The sequence below is a fragment of the Suricata suricatta genome, chromosome 1, assembly GCF_006229205.1.
Source record: "Suricata suricatta isolate VVHF042 chromosome 1, meerkat_22Aug2017_6uvM2_HiC, whole genome shotgun sequence".
In the NCBI taxonomy this organism is placed as follows: domain Eukaryota; kingdom Metazoa; phylum Chordata; class Mammalia; order Carnivora; family Herpestidae; genus Suricata; species Suricata suricatta.
The window spans coordinates 174,041,162-174,068,670 of record NC_043700.1 but is presented as its reverse complement, the minus strand read 5'-3'; the positions used below and the strand labels follow the sequence as shown (position 1 = coordinate 174,068,670).

The 27,509-nt window shown below is 40.9% G+C and overlaps 1 protein-coding gene across 11 annotated transcripts in view; it reads left to right on the top strand.

Moving 5' to 3' along the window:
- RBPJ (recombination signal binding protein for immunoglobulin kappa J region) overlaps positions 1–27,509 on the top strand; it is a 139,875-nt gene that overhangs the window by 11,290 nt on the left and 101,076 nt on the right. For 4 of the 11 annotated variants that reach the window (XM_029947805.1, XM_029947851.1, XM_029947835.1 and 1 more), the window contains exon 1: positions 27,294–27,386. The exons of 2 other annotated variants lie outside the window; for them this stretch is intronic. Coding sequence is in view for 3 of the 9 variants with exons in the window: in XM_029947884.1 (XP_029803744.1) it covers positions 27,095–27,153 (59 nt within the window). In the remaining 6 variants the exon portion in view is untranslated. Of the gene's footprint in view, positions 1–26,996; positions 27,154–27,293; positions 27,387–27,509 lie in introns of those variants that run through there. 5 more of the 11 variants (XM_029947884.1, XM_029947790.1, XM_029947812.1 and 2 more) reach the window with 5 other exon arrangements.

The following is a 27,509-nucleotide window of genomic DNA, read 5'->3' as shown; positions in this document are numbered from 1 at the left end:
AAATTCCCAGACTCTGGAAAGGCATTTCTGCATAGCAGCTGCCAGAAAACCATTTGAAGCCCCCGTACCTCTACCACTACCATAATCGGTAGCCGGGTGCTAGTGATCTGGAATAAACTGCCACCTGCTTTGGGTTACCTCTTGCTGCGTAAAAGAACTTAACAACTTAAAACAACCACAAACATGTATCATCCCAACTGCACTTCATCTCACCCATCCCCAGTATGGGAATAGCCAGATCTACATCCGCCCTGGTAACTCCCCCACTGTCATTTCGCAGAGTCTTCTGCAAGATTTCTCTGCCTTGAAATTTTAGCAAATAAAGATTACAGCCTGGTGCTTCCCATGGTTTGGAGAATGTGAGAGACAGGAGAGGGGTCTGGTTTGAGGCCAAAGACAGGATTGTCATCAAGAGTGTATGTATAGTAGGGGCTCCAAGGTCATGAGGGCCATCGACTTCAAATCTCATATGAAACCCCTAGGTAAATAAAGATGGCATGTTACCAAATGCAGATTCTAGACAAGTCCCTACCACCATTTTCCAACCAGATTGCTACCTCCTCAATTCTGTTGTACATAGAAATTCTTGAACAATCCCTAGCTGAATACAAATTATGTGTATGCCCAGAGCCTAGCACAGCACTTGATGTTTTAGAGCAGTTTGTTGATCACAAGAATAAAATTGCCCACCAAGAGTGTATTGAAGAGTTTAGTCTAAAAATCTTCAAAATATGTTTTTCATGCTGGCATATTAATTTTGAAGACTGGCTTTAGACCTTACTTGGGGAGAAGGATTACAGAACATGTACTGTGGGATCTTGGTCTGATCTATTTACTATCTCACATGTGATCTTTCTGTCCTTCAGTATCCCAGAATTCATTGTGCTTAGCACCTTCTGTCCCCACCAGATTGTGAGAACCTTAAGGGCCTGAATTTGGATTTAGTGAATTTTCTTTGATCCTGTACAGTATCTTACAAACAGCAGGTGTTCACATCAATATTTATTCATTTGGAGCAATTTCCTTATCTGAGGGGCACCCTTTCCTGTTGTAAAATGAAGTCATAAACTAAATACTGGTTGGCATTTTTCAGGTGAGAAAGCAAAGGGGAAAAGTGGCATGGTATGGTAAAGAGAGAGTGAGTATTCATTTTGAACCATTTCATTATTCTTGAATCTGTGCTTAAAAATGAAAGAGCTTTTTAGATCATTAAAGAAAGAAAAGAAAGATGATATCAAATGGAAGAAGACCAGGAAAGGATCTAGCCCTAAGTTTGCCATTCATCTAAATATCCTTGAACTTCTCTGCTCCTCAGTTTTCTCCTTTACAAAATGAGGGTATTATACCACGTGATACTGAGGTGATTTCCAATGCAACTAGTCTAACATATTGTCGCACCTGACTTGCCTTGAATAACATCTGAGTAAGGTCTAGTCCTCAGTAGTGACCTCCAAGAGGATGGGTAAATATCCACAGACATTTTGTCAGTTTTTTATTGCTGTGTGATAAATCACCACACCCCATGTCGAAATATAGCCCAAATTTAAGGGTGTTCAGCAGGAATACATGTGTCTTTTTTTTTTGCAGAGTTTCTGAGGGTTAGGAATTCAGAGGTGCCTTAGCCAGGTGGCTCTAGTTTGGGGTTTTTTAGGAGTCTGTAGGCAAGAAGTTGGCTGGAGAGGTGCAGTCTTCTGGAAACCTGACTAGGGCCAAAAGTTCTGCTTCCTAGAGAACCACTCACTTGGCAAGAGATTTCAGTTGCTCGCCACATGGAGCTCCCTGTAAGCCTGCCTGAGTGTCCCGATAGGGCAGTTGCCTTCGCTGGTAATGAGTGATCTAAGAGTGAGAGCAAAGAGGAAGTCACAACGCTTTTAATGACCTAGTCTCACAAGTCATTTACTGTTACCTTCTGCCACATTCTATTTGCCAGAAACAAGTTACTAAATACAACCCACACTCTAGGGGAGAGAAGTGAGGCGCCACCTCCAAAAAAGGGGAGTGTCAAAGAATTTCCACATGTATTTCTGAATTTGTGAACTTATTCTAAAACTCCTGCAAACATGTATTGGTTAGGATGGGCCAGCAATGTAAGACCAAGTGCGGAAGTTGTAACAACGAACATTTCTAGAGTGACTCACTATTGAGAAAGCATCTCCCCTTGTTTTGTCATTTGGTTGTCACAACAAGCCTGTGGATTAACAGCATTAATATCCCCATTTAGAAATGAGGAAATAGAGGCTTAGGTAACTTTTGTAAGGTTATTCAGTGAGGAAGTTGTAGAGCTGGGAATTAAGCCCAGGTTTTCTGATACAAAACGCAAGATCTCTTTACTACCCTAAAAATGGGAACATTGGCAGAAAGGTCTTTGCACAGACAAGTGTCACTGGCAAGTTTGACTGTCCCTGATTACCCACCACTTGTTCTTACTCATTTTTTTTAATTTAAATTTTTTTACTCATTGTCAACTTACACACTTCTCCAATGACTTGAAGCAATTTACAAACAAAATATGTAAGAAAGCAGGAGGAGTGAATAGTTCTAGGCAGCAGAGCTTATCAGATTGCACTTGGCAATAAATTTGGTTCATATTTTTCTGGCAGCAAAGGTGAAAAGAGAAACATAATCGGCTGCAGAGGTTTTACTTTCTGGCAAGAGCCAGCACACCCGTTATCATTGCCTGAAGCAAAATTGGAGACGGAATTTATCACGTGGATCTGTGTAGAGAAAATGCCATTTGACATTGTGGTCAATATCTTCAATCTTGTTTGTGCAAAAGATATTCTCATACCAACCTTGTATGTAAACAGAGGTCATATTAAATATTTATTTATTTGGGGGTCAGTGCGAGTGAGGGGCGGGGCAGAGAGAGGGGGACAAAGGATCCAAAGGAGGCTCAGTACTGACAGGCTGAAGCAGTGAGCCCGATGTTTGACTTGAACCCATGAAATGTGAGATCATGACCTGAGCCCAAGTCCAATGCTCAACCGACTGAGCCACCCAGGTGCCCGGTCATACCTCACCTTTAACTTTCATGAATATTTTTGAGCAAGAGGCTGAGGAAAATGCAGGCCAGGCAAACCTCCTCTAATTTCTTTACCAAATTAAGGGATGGGATTGGAGGATATACAGGAACAGACAACTAATATGTCTGCTGGACTATCTCTGAAGTATCAGGAGCTGTAGATGAGAGTCCTTGAACACACTGCTGAGTCTTATTTCTTTGTCTTGATCTCCTCTATCAGCCATCTATCATACAAATGTTCTCTATTGTCAGTTAACTTAAGATTTGGGATATTTGCTATGTGGGAGCACGGAATGCTAACATAACATTATAGAAAAATGTAAATGAGTAAGTAAGGACCCTACAAACTCTAAAGTCCCTTTTTGGTCTAAAATGCTATGATTCTGTGGTGTTCAGGGTGAGATTCCAGTATGCATTCTTGTCGTCATGGAGAGCCACCCCACTCTGGCCTGGGTGTGAGAAGCGGCGCTGTCAAAAGCCTTGGCCAATTTTTTTTCCCCCAAAAGGAATTTCAAATATATCCAAGGTCCTGGGTTAGTGGCTGATTGAAACCAAAGCTTTATACTGCGTGACATAGGATCCTGGAATAGATAACTTTAGCCTGAAAAAAAGTTAGGGCAGGTGCAAGCAGCTGTCCAATCTTGCCATAAAAGTACATGAGTTTAGCTCCAGTAATAATGTGCTTTCTTTAAATACTCCAGTTCTTTCAAGATTTGTCCAGTTAGCTAAGAAAAAAAATAATACACCCTCAATGTTTCTCCTAAAGTAGACGACTTAATTGTGCTTCTATTTAGATAGTATAGTACTCATACATGCTTCTGTTTATTCATGGGAATCCTCCTTCTGGAACAGAATCATAAATTAAATACATAAAAAGCAATAGCCCCTATTTCTGTTTTAAACCAGTCAGTCTTCCATCAAGGAAGCAGACAACGAAGTAAATAATCCTTCATTTAAGAAAATTAAGAGCATTCTTCTTGAACACAGTTTATGTGCCCCGAGCCAGTAAGTATTTGTTTACAAGCTTTGCTTTCTGTCGATTATTTCTATTTCTATAATACCCGGCTGAGAAGTGTTGCAGGGAGACAAAATCGATGTGCGTGGGAAGAGCAGAGAGAAAAGAGGGTTACCCTTTGTGCAATAATCCAGAGTCCAGAAAAGGAGGCGGATGAGGTAGGGTGGCTACTTGCCAGAACCACTAGTGTATTTAGATTCTCTCCGGCTCCACAGTACTAGGAATCTAGAATTTAGATTCTCTTTGACTCCATAGTTTGTAAGTACTAGGTGAGGTCATTTGCCTCTCCTACTACAGGACAATGTTCAGTATCATCTTTGTTTTTAATAGCAAATGGAATCATAAATATCATTTTCATGGCACATAGAAAACTCCAGACATTGGAAAACTACTGAAGGACAAAGTTGCCATTTGGAGAAAAAGAAGAGGTTTAACAATTTTACAGTCTTCAGAGCAAGGGGAAAAAATGAAGAAATCAGCTCATGGTGGGGGAAGTTAGTCTGGGAACTGAATAAATATTCAACAGGAAGAAAAAGTGGTGAAGGCCCTTCGTCAACGTGAGAAAATGAATGGCAAGGCAAATAGGCATCCTGGCATTTGGGAACAAAAGTATTTGAATATAGCGGGAGCACAGGACAGAGGAGAGGGGTGAGGGGGGATGGGGGGCAGGAGAAGACGATGGAGGGGGGGGGCAGGAGCCATATCCCAGAGGGATCCTTGCACTGCTCAACCCAGGCTCCTGCTCAGGCCCAACTCAGCTCTCAGTGTCCTTTTTCCCTCCTCAATTGCAGGTCCCCAGGGCTCTCTACCTTTCCTTCCCGTGACAGCTATCACCACCCACCTTTTCTCTTGTGTCTGGAAGGTGGGGCCCTCAGCTTGCAGTTTGCTCCCTATAAAACAGCACATGGCTTTTTTGTTAAAGGATATTCAATGCTAAGTATGAAAACAAAATGCTTGAAAAATAACAAAAATATAAACATGTATATGAGAAGTTTTCAATGTGAGTCACATGATTTGATTTACATTTTTATGAGATCCTATCAGGATATCCCATGGAGAATGGACTGTAGGTGGATGGGTGGGTGGGGGGCGGTGAGAAAAGTAGAAGAAGGTAGGAAGGTAATTCAGGTACCTAGAGAGAGGGGGTGGTGCCCTGGACTTGGATGTTTTGGGGAGAGGGTAAAAATGATTAGATATGGTGCAGAGTTGGAGAATAGAACTCATGGGACTTGTCAGTGGCTTGGAGAGGGTTGATGATGGGGAGAGAAGCATCAAGAAGGAACCACTGAGCTCCTGGGTGAGTGCTGCCCTGTTCACCAGGCTTTGCCCTTCCTGGGAATGATCCCTTCTAGCCATTTCCTCTGGACCGACTAGCTCTGGGCTTGGGGATGAAATGCTGTAAATAATTGAAAACATTTAAGTAGGGACATGACAAGATCGTTTTTCTCTCCTTCTATTATGCCCACATTTCCTCCATCAGAATGACTTTGTTGGGTGAAAAGACAAGTATGGCTGCTCTCCAGGAAGAAGGGGTGTGAGTATGTGTGTGGACATTCACACGGGGAAGAGGAGGGTTTCTGTCTCTCACACGGTGTGGGTTGCTTCATCTGGCGAGTCGTTGTCGTTTTGGAAGGCAGAGAGTGGCTGTGAGGTGATGGCTGCAGGACCAGAAAGCCCTGATGAGGTGGGTGGGAGAGGGAATTGCTGACGCCACGAAGGAGGTAAAAGAATGTCTAGAGATTCCCAAGGCATGCTTGCCCTGGCTACACCCAGTTCTCAGGGTTGGTTCTTCAGCCCCTTCCATTTCTTTTGGCCATGTTACATCAAAGAATCAACCACTGGGCAGATTCAGGTACTGGAGGAGGGGTGATGGTTGGGGATGTTGAGCAGCTAGATTCCTGCTCATCCGATAACCATATAATTCAAGGATGTTTGAAGGAAAAAAAGGAGCCTCCTAAGGGATTTCCTGCCTCCGCAGTCTGGGCCCTTCTGCTAGGTTCACGAGCAGATTATGATGCTGCAGAGTTGCCCCCAGGGTGAAACCACAGTACATCGATCCACTCCTGCAGTACTTCTACTCATAATTAAGCAACGGATTTTCTCCCCACTTATCTCTTTAAAGAATTTTTAACGTTTATTTTTGAGAGAGAGAGCAGAGGCAGGGGAGGGACAGAGAGAGAGGTGGGTACAGAGGATATGAAGTAGGCTCTGCACTAACAGCAGAGAGACCCATGAGGGGCTCGAACTCAAGAACCACGAGACCGGAGCCAAAAGTCGGACGCTTAACCAACTGAGCCACCCAGGCGCCCCAGATTCTTCCCACGTAGAACTGCTAAGAAAGCATCTGAATGAATGAGCCCAGATGAGTTCGTAAGGGTGCGATGGAGAAACAATATTACCTTGGCCTTCACTGAGGAGCCTTCCTTGGAATTTGTCTTAAATTGAGTTTAGAGGAACTAATTGGACGCCTCGATGGACAGTTTGTCATCAGCAGCAGTAGTGTAGCTTTCTAATGTCATTGTTTCTGTAGAATAGAAACCTTACTAATATTTTGCATGGCGATCTCTCACTATAATGACAAAACACAGGGCTGTTGGTCACACGTACCACACACACTCTATACAACTTCTAATGGGGCTCTTTTCTTCCCCCCAGCTCTAGGTCACTGAGAATAGACTTGGGCCTAAAGTCCGTTATTGAAAGTAGCTGCTAAGCATCAAGTTGTGGGTGATGTCCTCGTGTTAGGACAATATTAATCAGATTCAGTATCAGTCAGATGGCCTTGCAAAGAAGGCATTTACTTACCCTTCGCTTATTCTCCACTCCATTTCATAAGTTTCAAGGAAGCTGCTATATATAAACGATTCATATCTTAATCTTCCCATTGATGAATAACAATTGATTGTATTTTAACCAGTGACATTAGTGCTTGTATTCTACTTTCTAAGTAAAATATTTTCCTATAGTCCAAATATAAGCTTTACCTTTATCATTAGCTACCTCCTACACCCTCTCTGAAGATCAAGGTCAAGAATGAAAGAAAGAGCTTACAGAGGCCATAATTCATTCTGCTTTCTGTTAACAAGCAACGTCCATTGAAAACAGCAAATAGTGTCCTCAAGGTCCTGTGATTACTCAGGCGGGGACGCCAAGTGATCACTTTCTTGGCATACATGGAAGCTTAAATGTAAGATGTGTTCTGTGGGCAACTGGCTGCTTATTTTCTTTCCTAGACAAGCGGTTAACCCGTGTCGCATATCCTGTGTTTATAGAATTCCAGAAAGGTTATGTCATAGAAATCACTGGTGTGTGTGTGTGTGTGTGTGTGTGTGTGTGTGTGAGAGAGAGAGAGAGACAGAGAGAGAGAGAGAGAGAGACAGAGAGACAGAGAGACAGGGATTTATAGAGAGAATGTAAACCGAAACACCTTGAGGAGAAATCCATCAGGTGACAGAGACGGAGAATGTTAATCGAGAGCGCTGGCCTTAGCTTACTTGACTGCTACGTTCACTGTATTCTATTTTATAAGCAGTGGAGGAGAGTCAAAAAATACATCCAAGTGGTAACAGAGAGTCAGAGCACAAAACAACTAAAGTCAGACACACCAAGTGATTAAGTCTATCATTTGCAAAGTTAAAAAACTTCCTGAATGTTGTAATTAGATGCAAGAAGCCTTCATTCACATTTTTTTAAAGAAGCCAATTAATTTTGTCCTAGAATCTCCGAGGGTTCTTTAACAAGCATCAACTTCTAAAATAAACAAAGAGTATAAGAAAAAAAAAAAACCCAGAATTTATTAGAAGGAAAAAGTCCCCAAGGAGCTTTTATATGTTTAACATTGCCTTAAATTTAAAAAAATGTTATTGTATTATTTATCCTCATGAACATAACTAATATCTTGGGGGGTGCTATTTTAAATTCAGGGTTTGATCTTAAAATCACAATTAGCACAATTACTAAAGAAAATGTTGTTCCTGATATTCATAAAACAGTTTAATGCTTTAATTTACCTAAACCACCAATGGAACACTATAGGCCATTTTGAAAACATTCCTTAATCCTTGGAAATAGCACGCTTCTCTTATATTCTTTCATATACTAATCCTTGGAAAAAACATACCGCCTCTCATTTTCTATTCAGTGTATGCTATTGTTGTAATCTAAGGAGGGCCGCTTTGAAAAAATGCAAAATTAAGTTTAACCCACAATTGAGTCTTACATCCTGTGGTCTTGGAATTTTAAAATTTCATTCAAAACACACATTATAAACAAAGTCTCCCAAATGACCATCTAGAGAGGAATGTGGCAAAAATCCAGAAACTATTGTAATATTTGGAACTAACATAAGCACAAATAATCAGTGTGTTTTTTCAAGAGGGGATTATGGGTTGCAGTTTCACAAACCCTACGGGGGATTTGCACGAGATGGGGAAAGATGCATTCCATACTGGCTGTGCCTCCGGACGAAGCCAAACCCTTCACAGTGAATGAAGAGGAAGAGGAGGTTTTAAAGGATCATCTTAATAACTAATATTTACTCAATATAATCATAATTTGAGGGAACATTCTGGTTTATAAATTCCTATAAAACTTAAGTTCAAAGCAGCATTCTTGATGAGCCTGTTTTTTAGCACATTAGTTAAGGTATTATTAACTGTGGAAACAGACTTAGGATGAAAACAGCTTGTAGAGAGGACAAGGGACAAAACCGAAAGTGATATCACCAAGTCAAAAAAATCCAAATTTTAGAGGCCGGAACAGCGGTGGAGTTATTGACACACAAAGTAATGTTCTAAAACAGCACTTGTAAGAAGTAAATCTGGGGGCACCTGACTGGCTCAGTTGGAAGAGCATGTGACACTTGATCTCCAGGTTGTGAGTTCAAGCCCCATGTTGGGTGTAGAGATTACAATCATCATCATCATCATCATCATCATCTTAAAGAAACAAAACCCTCAAAATAAAAGAAGTAAATTTGTAAAAAATAGTTTAAGTAGAATTAAGACTATTTTAGAAGGATTTAAAATCTAGATTTCTAAGAAAAAATGTAAAACAGAGAAAGTTGTATCGGTACCACAAAATATCAGCCTGCCCTGTAGAAATACAACATTTTCCTCCCACTCCAAAAGAAAAAGAAAGAAAGAAAGAGAGAGAGAGAGAGAGAGAGAGAGAGAGAAAGGAAGAAAAATAGAAAGAAAGGAACTCTAAAAAACAGAAGAGGCAATGAAATAAATTTATTTATTTATTATTTATTTATTTATTTATTTTAAAATGTTTACTTTGAGAGAGAGAACCCAGGTGCTTGTGAGGCAGGGGGGCGGGGGCAGAAAGACAGGGAGAGACAGAATCCCAAGCAAGCTCTGTACTGTCAGCACGGAGCCTGTCGTGGGGCTCAGTCCCGTGAACTGTGAAATCATGACTTGAGCCAAAATCTAGAGTCCGGGGTGCTTAACTAACTAAGCCACCCAGGAGCCCCTGACATAAATATACTTTATACCTCAAAAGATAAAAAAGAGACAGGGCAGGGGAGGAAGAGTCAATCAGGAAGATGGAAAGCAGTCACATTTCAAAATGATTCTTATTTTCTTAGCTAAGTTTCAATATAATAATATCCTAAGTATTTCTTATTTTATACCTTAATTAATTTTATGAGTCTAATAATTAATAAAGTCTTCTAAACCTGTTTAGAAGAACATCCTTATCTAGAGGATAAATTTCATGCTAATTTCCGATATCATTGTTAACACATCATGTAAATCTGCAAACACTGATGGTATCTAATCTTTTTTTCTGTCTGTAAATAATTGAATGTGAGTAGATTTTACCACCTCCATAATGTGTCAGTTTCAGTTTTAATACACTATTCTGAGAATTTTTGTGAACTAATATAGCATTTTCAGCTGTTTTGCTTTTAATCATCATGAAAATGCATCATTTCACTGGGAGAAACAAAGGAAAACGACTTTCTTCATATAAGTTGTATCAAATTTTATAATGTATTAACCTGGCAAACAACAAGAAGCTTCTCAGAAAAGATAGTTAAGCTGCTTTAAAAATAATTTAAAAATCAGTGCCATTACAAATAGATAATTATCTCTGAATATTAGTTCTGATAATATGTGACCTAACAAGTAAAATGAAGTGGGAAGTTATTATATTTCGATTTTTTAATGATGTTGAATTACTGAATGCCAAACCTCCTCATCATATCCCAACTCCCTTTGCAGTGATTTTTTTTTTTTTTTAAGGAAAACCTCTTAATGAAGAAGCAAGGGCTTTGGAGGAGTGGAAATGGTATGAAACCATAGGTTAACTGGCATAAGTAAAAAGGTAGAAAGATGGCTTTGAATCTGGTTCGTCCTATTCTGATCTGTATGTGAAAATAGCCGATTTGCAGCACTGTGTGTGTGTGTGTGTGTGTGTGTGTGTGTGTGTGCGCGCGTGTGTGCACGCACGCATGTTTGTTTCTGGGATGAATTATATGCATGAATAATGGGTCTAAGGCTTTGCTCATTCATAATTTGCACTCAGAATTTGAATGCTATCACATTTCCTTTTCCCATGGAGACTTTACCAAAGAAAGGTAGAAATATCCAAGTCCACACCTTTGAAAGATCTTGGTAGCTACACACTGCTGAGTCTAAAGAACTTAAAATTGTAAAGGTTGTTGCTCTCTACTTGTGTGGTTCAAAAACCTTTTTAAAGGAATGACACAAAGTACTTCAAGCAGCTTAAGTACAATGGAAGGAATTTACTATTAATAGGGCAGTTGATCTGAATAGAGTCTGCTTCCTTCTCACCCTGCTGTTTTCCACTCCTGTATAATTTTTTGCATAATTTCTATCATTATTCAAAATAGTCTTACTTATTTGTTTACCCTTTTATTATTTAAGTCTCCATCACTGAACACATGAGGGCAGCGATCTTGTCTTACTTGCTCAAACCTGCCTCCCCAGTACTTAGATTGATACCTTGCTCCGAGTGGGTGTTCAGGAAGTACTTTTTTGAATCCATGGATGACAGAAAAACATATTCAATAAGTGAAAGTAGGAAAGGATAAATTGAGCCATCAGCACCCTAAATGACGGATTTGGTAGAGTAAAGACTATAAGGAGAAAACTGAGTTAATGAGTTACCCAATGGCAAACTTAGAAGGTTATAGTGAGACAGTCTTAGTTCATCTGGCGTTTGTTTCCAGACAGAGGCCTTTATGATGAACTTCTTAAGAAAGTTACAGATGAATGAATACCCTAAGCCATCCAGAGAGAGGACTCTGCTGATCTTACACCTACCTGGTGCCAGGCATTTTGCATACATATTACATGTGTTACTTATTATTCACTGTAAATGCATGAGGAGAGTATTAATATTAACCTCTTTTTTTAGAGGATCCCAGAAATTAAGGAACACTCAAGGTTACCCCGTTGGTATGAGCTAAAATCCCTCCCTCTGTATCATCACATGGCCTCCATTAACCTCCTTTAATAAACTGTCAGGAGTCCAAATTAAAACACTGACACTTGTTATATTTGGTTTAGATCCTTTTTTCCCCCAAAATCTATTTTGTACTGAGGCTTGATAACGTTGAGGCAAAGAGAAAGTTAATTATAGAATATCCCTGGAAGGATGCTCAAGACATTGATTCTAGGATTTCCTTTGGAAAGGGTAACTGACTGATTCCCTGGGCGCCCACAACCAGAGGAGGTTGACTTTTCTGTGCCATTTAGTGTTACCAGTTAAAATGCAGGTAATTTGAATTTCAGATAAACAACCAATAATTTTTAGTACAAATATGTCCCAAATCCTGGATGGGACAAATGTATACTAAAAATGTATTTATTGCTTATCTAAAATTTAACTATATTTTAACTGGTGTCCTTTATTTTTATTTGCCAGATCTGGCAACTCTATGTGCCTCCACCGCGAACATTTTAAATTTTGTTCCCTGACTGCATAGACCCCATTCTAAAAATAATTAAAATTTTTTAAAAAGCGGTTTTTGCAATTTGTCACATATTGAAAGGCAATTTTAGCAAAGGACAAGAAATAGACACAGTATAGACTGAAATTAAATATGTGGCCTAAAGAAAATTTTTCTAAATAAGCATAAAAGAACTAAATTTGCAAAGATAATTCTGGCGTGCATTTTGCCGGCAGAGTACAGCTGAAGGGAAAAGTTCTGAAAAACACCCTTCCTGGTGAGGCTGTAGTCATTGGAGCCCTGAAGGAGACACTTTAATCTGTGGATTGTGGACAGGACTTAAGTCAGGAGAGGAAAGAAATTGTTACCTAAATATCAGGTACCTTTTGCTCTCTTAAGGTGGAGCTTTAAACTGACTGAACTTTAGAGCTGGGAGGAAGTTTTGGGATTTCCTTTTCAATTTCTTCATCCTTTCCAGCACATTTGAAAATTAGGAAGTTCTATTTCCAATTTCATCCCCCCAGCTCTCCACCCCCCCATCACCAGTTCCCACCGGTGACCTAGGGATGGTGTCCCCGTTCTTAAGGTTCTCAAAGTAACATTAACACACCTATTATGTAATTACCCTACCCTAAGCCTTGGGATCTTAATTTACCAGTGGTAATGAAAGAGAAAGCGACCCAGCAGGCCTGGCTTAGGACAGGTTATAGGAAAGGTCAGAAGAACCCACAGTATTCCCATTCTAGCTGTGTATGTAACTGGGTGCCTGCTAAGGAAAGTTCATTAACTGCTCTGGGTCACAGCTTCCTTAGTTATTGAAAGGACGGAGTAGAGTTTCCTAGCTGGCTCAGTCAGAAGAGCATGTGACTCGTGATCTCGGGGGTCATGAGTTCAAGCCCCACATTGTAGAGATTACTTAAGTAAACAAAATTAAAAAAAAAATAAAACATAAAAATAAAAGAGGGAGCAGGAGTCTTATTCAGGGGCATGGGAGGATCAAATGGGATCACGTACATGAAGTACTTGGATTAAGTCAGTACTTAATCATTTCAACTATGATTTTTATCTTAAAATAAGATCAGTCCACTTCTGAAGTGTGAAGAGATCTTATCCTTGCGAGAAATATAATCTCAAACTTACTACGAAGCTAGAGGGTAAATCTACTGACACAGTGATGATTATTCTCTAATTTTCTATGGAGTTTATTATTTATCTGGCTGCATTCGAACATTTACATCAGCATATGACTAAGACAAATATTATCATGTAATTGAATACAGTTACATTTTAATTTTCTTTCTGCCTTTTTTTGTTAATAGCTTTACCAGGATGCACTTCACATACCATGTAATTCACCCCTTTAAAGGGTACATTCAATGGAATTTAGTGTATTCACAGCTGTGCAATCAGCACCATGATTTTATTTTTATTTATTAAAACAATATTTTTAATGCTTACTTATTTATTTTTTTTGAGAGAGAGAGAGAGCACGAGCAGGGGAGAGCCAGAGAGAGAGGGAGAGAGAGAGAATCTCATGCAGGCTCCATGCCATCAGTGTGGAGCCCACAGCAGGACTCAATCCCACAAACCGTGAGATCATGACCTGAGCCAAAACCAAGACTTGTACCCTTAACCAACTTGAGCCACCTTGGTGCCCCTCATCACCACAATTTTAGAACATTTTCATCACTCCAGAAAGAGCCCTTCACACTTTAGCAGTCACTCCCATCCCTTCACCCCATTCTTTCTAGCTCTAGGTAACTATTAACCTACTTTCCATCTGTATAGGTTTATTTATTCTGGACACCTTATAAAAACAGAATCGTATAATATGGGACTTTTCATGACTCACTTCTTTCACAGAGCGTGTTTTCAAGATTTATATATGTTGTAGCACATATCAGTACTTCATTTCTTTTTGCAGCCTAATATCCTATTTTATAGATATACCACATTGTATTTACCGTTCATCTGTTGATGGACATTTGGGTTGTTTCTACCTTTTGGCTCTTATGAATAATGCTGCCAGGCTTATTCATGGACATGCTTTTGTGTGGACATAGGTTCTCAGTTCTCTTGGGTCTCTAAGAGTGGGGGTGCAGGGTCTACCATTAGCCATTCGAGGAACTGTCAGACTGTTTTTCAAAGTGACTTCATCATTTTTTTATTTCCATCACATTAACGTGTGAGGGTTCTGATTTTCTACATTCGTGCCAACATTTGTCATTGTCTGTCTTTTTGGTTACTGCCATCCTAGTGAGTGTGAAATGGTATCACATTGTGGTCTTAATGTACATTTCCTGGATGGCTAATGATGTTGACTATTTTTGCATGAGCTAATGATCATTTACATATCTTCTCTGAAAAAAATGTCTATTTAGATCATTAGCCTATTTTTCAGTTGGGTTGTAGTTTTTATTACTCAAGTTTTCAGAATTGTTTATATATTTGTACATGTTTATATATTCTGGACACTAGATCCCTGCCAGATAAACGATTTGCAAATATTTTCTTCCACTCTGTGGGGTGTCTTTTTCACTTTCTTGAGCATAAAACCTTGGTTTTAATAAAATCTAATTTATCTATATTTTTTCCTTTTATTGCTTGACTTTGTTGTCATATCCAAGAAACCATTGCTAGTACAAGATCATGAATGTTTGCCTCAGTTCTTTCTTCCAAAAGTTTTACAGTTTCAGTTATTACATTTAGGACTCTGATCCATTTTAAGGTCACTTTTAGATATGTTATGAAGCTCAGGCCCAACTTCATTCTTTTGCACGCAGATATCTAGTTGTCCTAGCACCATTTGTTGAAGACTATTTTTCTCCCATTAAATTGTTTTGAGACCCTTGTTGGAAATTTAATTGATCACAAATGTGAGGGTTTATGTATGGCTCTCACTCTTTTTTTTTTTTTAAGTTTACTTATTTATTTTGAGAGACAGACAGCATGAGCAAGGGCAGGGTAGAGAGATTGGGAGAGAGAATCCCAAGCAGACTCTGCACTGTCAGCACAGAGCCTGATGCAGAGCTCAGTCCCTTGAACCATGAGATCATGATCTGAGCCAAAATCAAGAGTCAGTCGCTTAACTGACTGAGCCATTCAGGCATCCCTCTAGACTATCATTTTATTCCAATGATTTGTATGTCTACAGGACCACATAGTCTGGATTACTATAGCTTTGCAGTAAGTTTTGAAAAGGGAAAGTATAAATCTTCCAACTTTGTCCTTTTTCAAGATTGTTCTGGCTATTCTGGTTTCCTTGAATTTCCACATGACTTTTGGGAACAACTGGTCAATTTCTGCAAAGTAGACAGTTGGGACTTAATAGTTACTATGTTGACTCTACAGATCAATCTGGGAGTTTGCCGTCTTAAAAATCATATCTTTCAATCCACGAACATGGGATCTCTTTTCATTTATTTAGATCATTTTAAGTTTCTCTCAACAGTGTTCTGTATTTTTCAGAGTATAAAAATTAACGTTTTTAATTAAATTTATTTCTAAGTGTTTTATTCTTTTTATGCTATTATAAGTAGAGTTGTCTTCTTAATTTTATTTTTGGTTTGTCCATTGCAAATATTTGGTAATATAAAGGATTTTTTTATATTGACCTTGTATCCTACAACCTTGCTAAACTTGTGTATTAGTTATAACACTTTTTTTAGAGTAGAGCTTAGAATTTTCTACAAGATCATGTCATGTGCAACTAGAGATAGTTTTCCTCTTTTCCAATCTAGGTGCCAAATTGTCTGATTAGAACCTTCAGTACAATATTGAATACAATTGGTAAGAATGAAAATCTTTGCCTTCTTCCTGATGTCAATGGGAAAACATCAGTCTTTTACCTTTACATAGGATATTGGTTCTGGATTTTTCACAGATGTCCTTTATCCGGTTGAACAAGTTTTCTTCTATTCCTAGTTTGTTTGGTATTCTCTAGTACAGATCTTTCTTGACTTATGATGGGGTCATGTCCAGATAAAGCCAATGTAAGCTGAAAATGTCGTAAGTCAGAAATGCACTTAATACATCTAACCTTCCAAACATTACAGTTTAGCCTAGCCTACTTTACACATGCTCAGAACATTTGCATTAGCCTACCGTTGGACAAAATCATCTAACACAAAGTCTACTTTATAATAAAGTATTGAATAGCTCATGAAATTTATTGAATACTATACAAAAAGTGAACAAACAAACTACTAGATGGGCATAGAATGGTTGTAAGCCTATCAGTTGTTCACCCTCATGATTGCATAGTTGATCAAAAGCTATACCTTGCTCATGCTGCCCAGCACCATGAGAGAGGATCATACCACAAATCACTAGCCTGGGAAAAGATCAAAATTCAAAATTTGAAATATAGCTTCTACTAAACACTTACCACTTTCACACCATCATCCAGTCAATAAATTGTAAGTCAAACCATTTAAGTTAAGGCCCATCTGTATTTTGTTGAGGATTCTGTGTCTATATTTATTAGTCTTCAGTATTCTTCTTTTGTGGTATCTTTGGTGAATTAGTTTTAAAAATAATAAACAGGGGCGCCTGGGTGGCTCAGTCGGTTGAGCCTCCGACTCCGGCTCAGGTCAGATCTCATGTTCGTGGGTTCGAGCCCCGTGTCAGGCTCTGTGCTGACAGCTCAGAGCCTGGAACCTGCTTCCGGTTCTGTGTCTCCTTCTCTCTCTGCTCCTCCCCCTCTCATGTTCTGTCTCTCTCCCCCTCTCATGCTCTGTCTCTCTCTCACTATCAAAAAATAAATAAAAAACACTAAAAAAATTAAAAATAATAAACATACCAAAATCTACAAGGATATTAGGTCTTCTCCCTGCCTTGGCCACTCACTGTTACTAGTTCATATAAACAGCTATTTAAAAATTCCTTACCATTTGTATTTTTATAAATAATAAGTTACTAAAATTATAATCAGTTACTCTGAGTATTTCACATAAGATACTCTCTATCAGACTGTAATAATAAAATCATTTGCATTTCTGTAGTAAAAGACCAGAACTCACTGACAATCAGAAACTCCACTTGTCAGGGTATGGGTTGGATAAGTGATGTTTTCTGAGCATCCCGTAGAAACAGGAATAAAATCTCCTACCTGCCACCTTGTCCTGAGGACTGAGTGAGATGATATTTCTGAAAAGGCTTGGGACAAGGCAGACTCAATTGTAGTTACTGTTTTTGATTCACAGATTTCATATCACACTATCCCTTTAAATTGCAAGCCGATTGCCTGCGTGTTAGATTGGCATAAAATTTTTCAAAAACCCTTTATTGCATAAAACTAAATACTTCTGTATGTAATCTGTTTTTCAGAAGTTATCTTTCAGTTCTTAAGTCGTTTTTTTGCCTAGATTCTTTGATTTGTTGCCTATTTCGGAAACTTGGAAAGTACCATGCAAATACAGATATAGCTTTGCTAAGTTAAAAATAAAATACTTAGTGTTTGCTGGTGAAGGAAAATATGATGCTATGTAGGTAAAACTGTGTGATGAAAATCAGATTCGCATTTCATAAGAACATTTCTGGAGAACCTAGGCTTGAAAAGTAGGAGCCAAATGCTTCTCCCAGACGATAGTTTATAACTCTCGCTGAAGTCAAGAGTAATTCTGAGGGTAGAATTGAAGCCAAGTGTTTGGAAAGCTGGGAGAAAAAAAAAAAACGCGCATAAATTTCCAAATCTTTCCAAAGTACTTAGATGGGAGGAGATTTGCAGTTAAGATCTTGAGAAATGTTTTTTCCACTAGTGGGATATTCATAATACCTTAACATAAATTATTTTACCTTCCCTAGGATGCTAATCATGATCAAATTTAAATAACCATTTAAGTAGCAAAAACTATACATAAACAGTACCAGGTATAATATCTAACAGTCATTGTTTAAAAAAATTTTTTTAATTTGGTTTTTAAAAAACACATATGGACTTTTATTTATTTATTTATTTATTTATTTATTTATTTATTTATTTAAAGTAAACTCTATGCCCAAGGTGGGACTTGAACTCACAACCCTGAGGTCAAGAGTCTCATGCTGTAATGACTGAGCCAGCCAGATGCCCCTGACATGGAGTTTTTAAAGATATCTTTTTTTTTTAAATATTTTTAAATTTATTTTTGATACAGAGAGAGACAGCATGAGAGGGGGAGGGGCAGAGAGAGAAGGAGACACAGAACCGGAAGCAGGCTCCAGGCTCTGAGCTGTCAGCACAGAGCCTGACGCGGGGCTCGAACCCACGAACGTGAGATCTGACCTGAGCCGAAGTCGGAGGTTTAACCGACTGAGCCACCCAGGCGCCCCTAAAGATATCTTTAAATGGAGAGTTTCTCTAAAGCCTTTTACAAATTAAATACATCATTATGAAATTGAGATGAAACTTTTCAGACAAATCTATTTATAAAACTAAGTCTATACTCAATATTTATTAATAGCTTAATTAGAAATTACCGTAGATGCTTTTTTCCTGCAGTAATTTCACAAAATCTTCTTAAAATTCCTACATGTCGAATAATTAAACTTTTAAAAATTAACTAAAATTAAAAATATGGATGATAGTGATATAATGGCAATTATTAAAATTGATCAAATTTGTACTACTTTGATCATAAGTTTAAGGGGCTTCTTAGCCAACTGTCTGACATAGGTATTTCAGAAGACAGGAATTGATATCTCTCACTATTTGTCAGGGCTTGAATAGACTGGCTCCAAAGATTATCTTAGTCTATTTTGGGCAAGGGTGCTAGCCACAAAGGTCATATCTACCAGTTGATGCTTATCATTACACTATCTATGATACAAAGTAACACAGATGCAAAGAATAAAGGCTTTCTTTGATAGATAAAGACCATCTGTGCCCAAGGTTAACAGGAGAAAATGTAAGGGTCTTTTTCTGTTCTCTTGATTTCCTATATAACCATAGTTAAATTTTTACAAATATATGTGCCAACCAAAAGTAAATACAATGAACTCACTGAGAGACAATTCTTTCCATTTGATCCTCTGCATAATTATCTAGTATGATCTGTGCAACAAATCTCTAAGGGAGGTAGCATTAGTCCATCTAATAGAAGCAAAATAAAACAAAACTCAGCATCAGTATGGGTGATAGAATTTCTGAAAGAGGTCGCATTTACACAGTACGTACTATGTACATAGTTATTTCATGTAGTATCTGAACAAATTCTCAAAATGTCCCTATGCAGTAGGTTTTCCGTTCCCCATTAGCAGATGAAGAAAAATTAGCTTGTCCCCACAGCTGGCCTTCTGGTCGGTGGTGGAGGTAGGACCCAATGGTAGAGCTAGCCTGGTGCTCCCTCTTTCATATCCCAGATGGATTTTTTTAAATTTGTTGTTGTTATTTATTTATTATCTGTTTTAATGTTTTATTTTATTTTTGAGAGAGAGTGAGACAGAGCACAAGCGGGGGAAGGACAGAGAGAGAGAGGGAGGCACAGAATCCCAAGCAGGCTCCAGGCTCTGAGCTGTTAGCACAAAGCCCAACACGGGGCTCAAACTCACAAAGTGTGAGATCATGACCTGAGCTGAAGTCAGATGCTTAACTGAGCCACCCAGGCCCCTAGTCCCCTGCCTCCCATCCCTCCAGCAGCTGGTTTTTAACTATGGTGTTCAACACTGACTCAACACAGAACCAGAAACCACTGTAATAGATCATACATGGCAAAGGGGAAAGTTTAGGAAATCAAAATTTATATATATATTCCTTTGTCAACAAATAGCTGGTATTTTATGATTCACATGGTATTGTTTTGTAAAGTGTGGCTATTTTGTCATTTTTCGTAAAACCGACTTTATCTTGTTTATATCATAAGAAGAACAAGGCATATCAATCACACGTGGAAACGTTTTCTTCCAATTACGTTAGCTATGAAAACTTTTGACAAATTATTAGGTTTGTACACACCAAATGTGCATTTGATTCCATTCATGTTCCACATCACTGGAGTAAATGGCCCGTTGTTTTTCTTACTTCACCTTCTTGAACTGCTGCACATGTTAGCCACTCATGTAAAGTTTAACTTGGGGCTGAAAAAAAAAAAAAAGATCAGACCAAAGAATCCTGTGAAAGTCAACTACATTGGAAAGAAAAGAGTGAATATTTATTTTTGTTTTTCAAGTTCTCCTGAAGCCGACTCCATGACTCATTCTCAATGTTCTCTTTATTTCTTTTAATCCTTGTTTTCCTTATAGTTACACGGTCTGATGGATTCCTTGACACTTTTTCAATCTCCTGTACATTTTATTGACCTTAATTAATATGTAGTAGAAAATGATGGGGATATTGTTCTTAAAAAAGGCATAAAGTAAAAAAGGTGTAGAGATTAATGAAAACCACAAGAAACTTCTCTGGAGTAAACAGTTCCAAATTCCTAGTGTAAATTGTCAGTAAGGGATTCTTAAGCACACAGCTACCTCACAATCCAATCACATCACACTCTGCTTTATATTCTGAGAGGCTCTGATTGGCCATCACAGCAGGTTTCCAACCTTCTAGGACATGTGCACCTCTTAAAATTAAGTAATAATAGTGATACTGCCATTTCTAAGGATAGGATAAAGAAATGAATTCACACCAACCTGGGTAAAATTGCCACTACATTCAGCAGTTTATTCATTTACTTATTTTTTATTTTTTGAGAGAGAGAGCGTGCGTGCACATGTGTGAATGGGGGAGGGACACAGCAAGGGGGAAAGAGAAAGACTCCTAAACCAGCTCCATGCTGTCAGCATGGAACCCGACCGAGGGCTTGCTCTCAAGATCTGTGAGATCATGACCTGAGCTGAGATCATGACCTGAGCCAAAATCGAGAGTCAGATGCTTAACCAACAGAGCCACCCAGGCACCCCTATATTCAGCAATTTAAACCCTGATATTTGAAATGTTAAAGGTATTTTCACATGCTTTGCAATAATTTTCATTAGATGGATGCAACTTATAGATTTATTAATTAAAAATAATAATGATAAAAACGGACACTACCATAGTAATTCAGTCACAGGCATCATTCTATGTACTTTACACATAATAAACACTTTGAATTTGCATGGCTACCCTATGAATTACGGGCTATTACCTCCATTTTAAAGGTGAGGAAACTGAGGCATTGACAACAGGCAGTAGGTGTCTAAGGTCTTAGAGCCAGAATCCCTGCAATGTGATGTTAGAGCCCATGTTCTCCATCATGAGGCTGCCTGGCAAAATGTTCAGTGTTTCACTGTGCCTCATGAACAGATGATGTAATTTAATCTTAGAATAAAAGAATTGCTGAAATATGTCACTGTAGGTGTAATCCCTTTCATGGATGTGTTTATTTCACCACCACTAACTGCTTCACATGCCCATAGGATATACACTCAGGGGCTCCCAAACACATTCCTTTACATATTTGAATATTTTGTTTATTGTTTTTTAGAAAGAAACTATATGCGACTACTCCTTTTAAGGTTAAATTCTTTATAAAAATATTTTTAAATGTTTGTTTTTGAGAGAGAGAGAGAGAGAGAGAGAGAGAGAGAGAGAGAGCGAGCGAGCATGAGCAGGGGAGGGTCAGAGAGAGAGGGAGACAGAATCTGAAGTCAGGCTCCAGGCTCTGAGCTGTCAGCACAAAGCCTGACAGGGGGCTCGAACTCATGCACCACGCATGAGATCATGATCTGAGCCAAAATCAGACACTCAACTGACTGAGCCACCCAGGAGCCCCAAATGTGAACCTCTTGAAGAAAGATTACATCTACCCCCTACAACAAAGATTCTCAAAGTTTGGCTCATAAACAATCCTGACCAGCCTGCCGGAAATGCCTGTTCCCAGGCTTCAGCCCAGATTTACTTAGAGTCTTAGGGAGTGGGACATAGCTGATTGTGATTCCAAGTTTTGAGGACCTTTCTTCAGGTCCTTCTTAAGACCCTGTTTAGGAGGCCTCCCCCCTGCTTCTACATGCACCCCGCACCCCCGACCTGGGAGTTCCCCTGAGTACGAGATGCTTTTTCACACCTCAGAGCCTGAACATGTTGTTTCCTGTGCATCTCATGCTTCTTCCTCCTCTGTGTTCTGAACTCCCCTCCATTAAGAGTCAGTTCAATAGTCATCTCTGCAAGGTTTCCCAGGATCATCAGTCAAGACTTAGGTGCTTCCTCCATTGTACGCCAATTCCATTAAACTACATCTATCCTAAAATTACACAGCGACCGGTCTGTGTACTCTGTTGGCCAGGAGTCCCCTGAGGTCTCTGCATTATCCAGCTTTTTAAATCACCAAAGATGATGTCTGATATGGATTGTAGGGACTCTAAACTTGCTGTGTGATTGGGTTTGCTTATGAGGTCAGGGTTGCCCAATGGTTTAAGTGCTGACAGTTCTGCACTTAATTCTACTGAGATAGTAGGTCATGTACACAACTTCTATTAGTAACTAATTTTCGGGGTGCCTGGGTGGCTCAGCTGGTTAAGCGTCCAACTCTTGGTTTTGGCTCAGGTCATGATCTCAGTTTGTGAGTTCGAGCCCTGCACTGTCAGGGCAGAGCCTTCTTGGGATTCTCTCTCTGCCCCTCTCCTGCTCATTCTCTCTCTCTCTCTTAAAATAAATTAAAGATTTAGAAAATAATTTTCTAGCAAATAGAAGGGAAATAATTTTATTTGGTTATTTTTTTCTTTTTGCATATTTTTTCCTTTTCTTTTCCCCTTTTTTATGTTTTATATTTTGAGTAGGCAATAAATGCACTTGGTACAAAACTCAGAGTATCCAAGACAGTAGACTGTGAGATAAGTCATCTTCTCACCTATGTCCTCCAATGGTCGAATCCTTATGCTATGCAGGCATTGTTACAGTTTCTAGTGCATACTCCTAGAGCCCTTTTAGATACATATAGGCAAAAAGTATGTATTTATCTAATACTATTTTGTACCTTGTGTTTTAAACTTTGTGATCCTTCCATATAAGTATATGAAAAGCAGCCTTGGCTTATTAACAGATGCATACTCTTTACTTCGGTGAACCTATCATGATTTAACAGAATTTTTAAAATATTTATTTATTTTTGAAAGAGAAACAGAGTGCCAGCAGGGGAGGGACAGAGAAAGTGGGAGGCACAGAATCCCAAGCAGGCTCCATGTTCTGAGCTGTTAGCACAGAGCCCAATGCGGGCCTCAAACCCAAGAACCATGGGATCATGACCTAAGCTGAAGTTGGATGCTCAACTGACTGAGCCACCCAGGTGCCCCATTTTTTTTTAAGTTTATTTATTTATGTTGAAACAGAGAATGTGAGCAGGGGAGGGGCAGAGAGAGGGAGAGAATTTCAAGTAGGCTCCTTCACGCTGTCAGTGCAGAACCCAACGTGGGGCTTGAACCCATGAAATTGTGAGATCATGACTTGAGTGGAAATCAAGAGTCAGATGCTCAACTGACTAAGCTACCGATGTACCCTGAATATATCATGATTTTTTTATTAAGTTTTTAATTTTAATGCCAGTAGAGTTAACAAGTGTTAGTTTCAGGTGTGATATTATACACACACACACACAGACACACACACACCTACAAACAAGATTTTTTTTTGCAGAAAGTCAACACAGATAATCACTCTATAGGATCTCTTCTCCCCAGGCAGGCTGGCACTGGGGTATTCCTTGTTGGTCTAACGCCAATACTGTGCTCAACCCTAGAAGGGGCTTAGTGAGTTTTCAGAATTTCTCCTCTGCTGTCGAGGAGAAGACATACTGTTCATTCTGTAAATACACACTGAGCAACTATCATGCACCAGACATTGTTCTAGTGGCTTAGGTTTGAACAATGAATAGACAAAAGTCCCTGCCATCATTAGGATTACATGATAATGGGAGAAGGCAGAGAGTAAGCACAAAACACCGGTGTGATATGTGGTGTGTTAATTTAAAAGTGCTTTGGGAAAAAGTAAAGAAGGGACTAGAGAGTATGAGGAGGCCTCCCTGAGAAGGTGACATTTAAGCAAAGGTCTGAGAGCAGTGAAAAAATGAGCAAAGTATCTGAAGGAAAGAGCGAAAGCAGTTGATAGCGTGCCGGGTATGTCTGGAACAGCAAGTTAGACTGCTGGTTAGAGCTCATCCAGCAAAGGGGAGAGGAGGAGGTGAGGTAGCAGGTCGGATTGCATAGGTCCTTATAGTGAAATGGGAAAACCATAAAGAATTCCAGAGTGTTGCTCTGAATGCTCTGTTGAGAACAGATCGAGGGAGGTCAAGAACTGAAGAAGGGAAAACCACTTAGGAGACTTTCTATAAACAAGGCGAGAAATGAGATGGGTCCCACCAGGTTGGTAGCCATGGAGGTGTGGAAGTATTCGGGATATTTGGTAGGAATGGCTGGCATGATTTGGTTAGACTGGATGTTGGATGTGGAAGAAAAGGAGGCAAGAATGACTTCAAGATTTTTGGCTTGGAGACATGGAAGGCTGGAGTTGTCACTTAGTGAGATGGGGAAAGAAGGCAGGCAGAGCATGTTTTAGGGTGGAGATGACTTGTGACTTGATTTATGGCTACCATGGCTTTCTGTGGCTGGGACTCTAAGACGGCTATGATTCCAAATTAAGCAGATTGCCTGGACTAGACCACGACTGAAATGCCTTCTTGAAATGAAGGCTCCAAGGAATCTGCCCACGGGCAATGTCCTTGTCCTGAGCTATCCTGTTCCAAGTCTGACTTGCACTGAGCTATCATATTAAATATTCTTACATCTCTTTTTCTCTGTGAAATATTTAATTAAAGGGATAGGCAAATGCACACGCACACATCATCACACATAACTAGAAACCCTGAAAACAACTCAAAAACTCGATTTCTTGTCCACTACATAACAAGCAGAACATGAGCCTCTATTAAGGGACTCATAGTCCTCCAAAAATCAAAACTCAATTCAATCCCACATTTGCCGGTCCGTGATGTCACCAAGCCACCAGTTCCTAGATAATGCCAGGCTAAATTGGTACACAAACTACACCAAGACAATATGAAGTGTGCCTGATTGAAGAATGTAAGCAGGAATTCACGGGTCAAATAATTCAGAAGAGGGGATACACTTAAAACAGGCATCGCTAAAGCCTCTGATGAAACTATACCTAAAATGGAATGAGTATTTCAGCAAATGGAAAGGTGAAGTAAAGCAAAGCCAACATTTTAACTTTTATTAGTTGAAGGAAACGAAAATGAAACAGACAAGAATAGAAACTGATATATAGGAATTATTTCAAAACGCTAGGAAGAGTTTAGGGGAAAGACATTTTTAAATTGTGTCCTTGAATGGGAGGCAGACAACAGTGCAGGAGCGCCGAGAGCAGTATTCTGTCCCTACCCAGCTCTCGAGGCCAGCGGGCAGATCAGAAAGAAAACAACCAATTGCTAGAAGAGAGTAGCTAAGGAAATCCGAACTTGTTTTAAACCAAGTAAAGTGGTGGCCTGACTAGGTGACTCAGAGGCATGACTCAAACCCGGCAGTGGGGGCCCTCAGCTCCCGGAGGCCGGGGTGCGGCGTCAAACATTTTAGGAAAGTACCCGGCTCGAGGAAGGCGACAGGAAACCTCCCCGGGGGATCGGTCTGGGGCTCCTCCTGCCTTACAGTCTGACCTCTTACCAATTGCACCAAGACGAGTTTCTAATCTGCTGGCTTCCCCTTCTTGCTTTACAGCCCGCCCACTCCGCCACCCATTTTTCTTCCACAAAGTGTCACGCGGCGTGTGTGTGCAAGACGTCGTGCCCCCTCCCTGCGGCCTTCAGCCCGGCGCTCCCCGACACGCGCCCACCCGCCCCGCCTCCGCGGCGAGCCGCTCCCTTCCCACCCCGCCCTCCGCCCGGGCACGCGCGGCACGAACGGCGCCCGGAGCTGCACTAGACAAACACCTGTCCCGCCTGGGCTCCGCGAGATTTGGGGGCGAAAGCATAGGCAACAGTGGGCGCGTTCTCGCGAGGTTTAGGAAATTTCCCACGGCCCGTGTTGTGTCTGAGTTGAGTAGTGGAAGGCGGTGGGAAGGAGGTGTAGCGTGAGACTGGGCTGCCCGCATTGGGCACATGCGCAGTGCCGCTCGCGCGTGCCGCGCCAATCCTGCAGCGCCTTCAGTAGGTCTCCGGCAGCGGATTCCAGTTCTCCGGGTTTTGGGGCTCCCTACAGGAGGCAGTGCTCGATCTGGGAATCTCTAGGAATTGAAAGGGCAAGGCTGGCAGGGGTGGGGGTGGGGGTGGTGGAGGAAGGGGGGGATGTTGCAGGTAGGAAGAAGGGGTCAGGATTCAGGCGCTTCTCCCTTTTCGTAAATGACCAGACGGACCAAGTTTGCTCCGGGATTCCCAGGTTTGGGTTGCCTGAAGTACGTTTCGGGGCAGCGACCAGCGTCCTTCACTCTGCCAGGCCCACGGGAGGACGTGGGCAGTGTCTGTCCCCATTACACTTGCGTTCGCACATGGCTGGGGACTGTGACGAGGTGCTAAAAGGGGTCACGCAGCAGGCAGCTTTGTGCCCCAGAGGCACTTCTGGTTTGAGAGCGGGGTGGGGGAGTGGTGGCTCCCAATTCCAGTACAGTTTTCAATTCTGGAAAAAACTTCGCGGAGCCCTAGCATGCGTGAGAGAGGTGGGCATTAGGGGTATCTTTGCCAAAGGCCTTGACCTGACCTCAATTCACACCCAAAGAGAAGAAAGCTAAGTCGGCAGAGCTGAACTGCAAAAGTTTTCCATTTACAGAACTCTGAAGGGTCAGCCCACGTTATAACTTGTCTAAGCGCTAGCATGGGGGACCGAATGAGCTAAGACTGTTCTAGGTTTGTCACTCGCAGAACTCCAGGAACCTCGGTAGCTCCCGCTTCTAACGCTGACATTAGCATAAGGGAGGCGTCCAATGAACGTCTGAATGAATGAAAAGGGCTGGGAACCGGAGTGAGCGGGAAGCCACTTGGAAAACACCCATTTGAGGAGGTGTTTCATCTAGGCCTGTGAGACGCTGCAGATTTTCCCAGGACCCCTCCTCCCCTCCCCTCGGCCCCGCCTCCTGACCCCTCCAGTCCCCGTCCCCGTTGTAATCCCCTCCGGTTTTCCTCAGTCTCCACGTACGTCCCTCAGGGCGCGTCCCAAAACCCGGATAACCGGAGCGCTCCCCATGGACCACACTGAGGGCTCGCCCGCGGAGGAGCCGCCTGCGCATGCTCCATCGCTTGGGTAGGTTTCCAGGGAAGGCAGCGAGCCGGATCCCCTACTCTGCGGGCGACGCGAGGTGTCTGCCTCTTCGCGGCGGCTGCGAGGGGAAAAGAAGCGCGGGGGCTGGGTGGATTCGAGGAGTGAGGGAAAAGGGAAGGGGCGGGGGAGAGGGACCAGGGAAGGCGTCAGGGGGAATCTCGCGAGGGTTGGAGTTTTGGCGAGAGTTTGTGGAAGATGGCGCCTGTTGTGACAGGGTAAGTCTGGGGGAATCGGAGCGCTGGGAATCGGGAAAGTTGAGGGCGTCTCGCAGCCTGCGGCGGGCGGCGTGTTCGGGGGCCGCGGCGCGCTTGGCGTCCGGGGCCGCGGGGGCGGCGTCG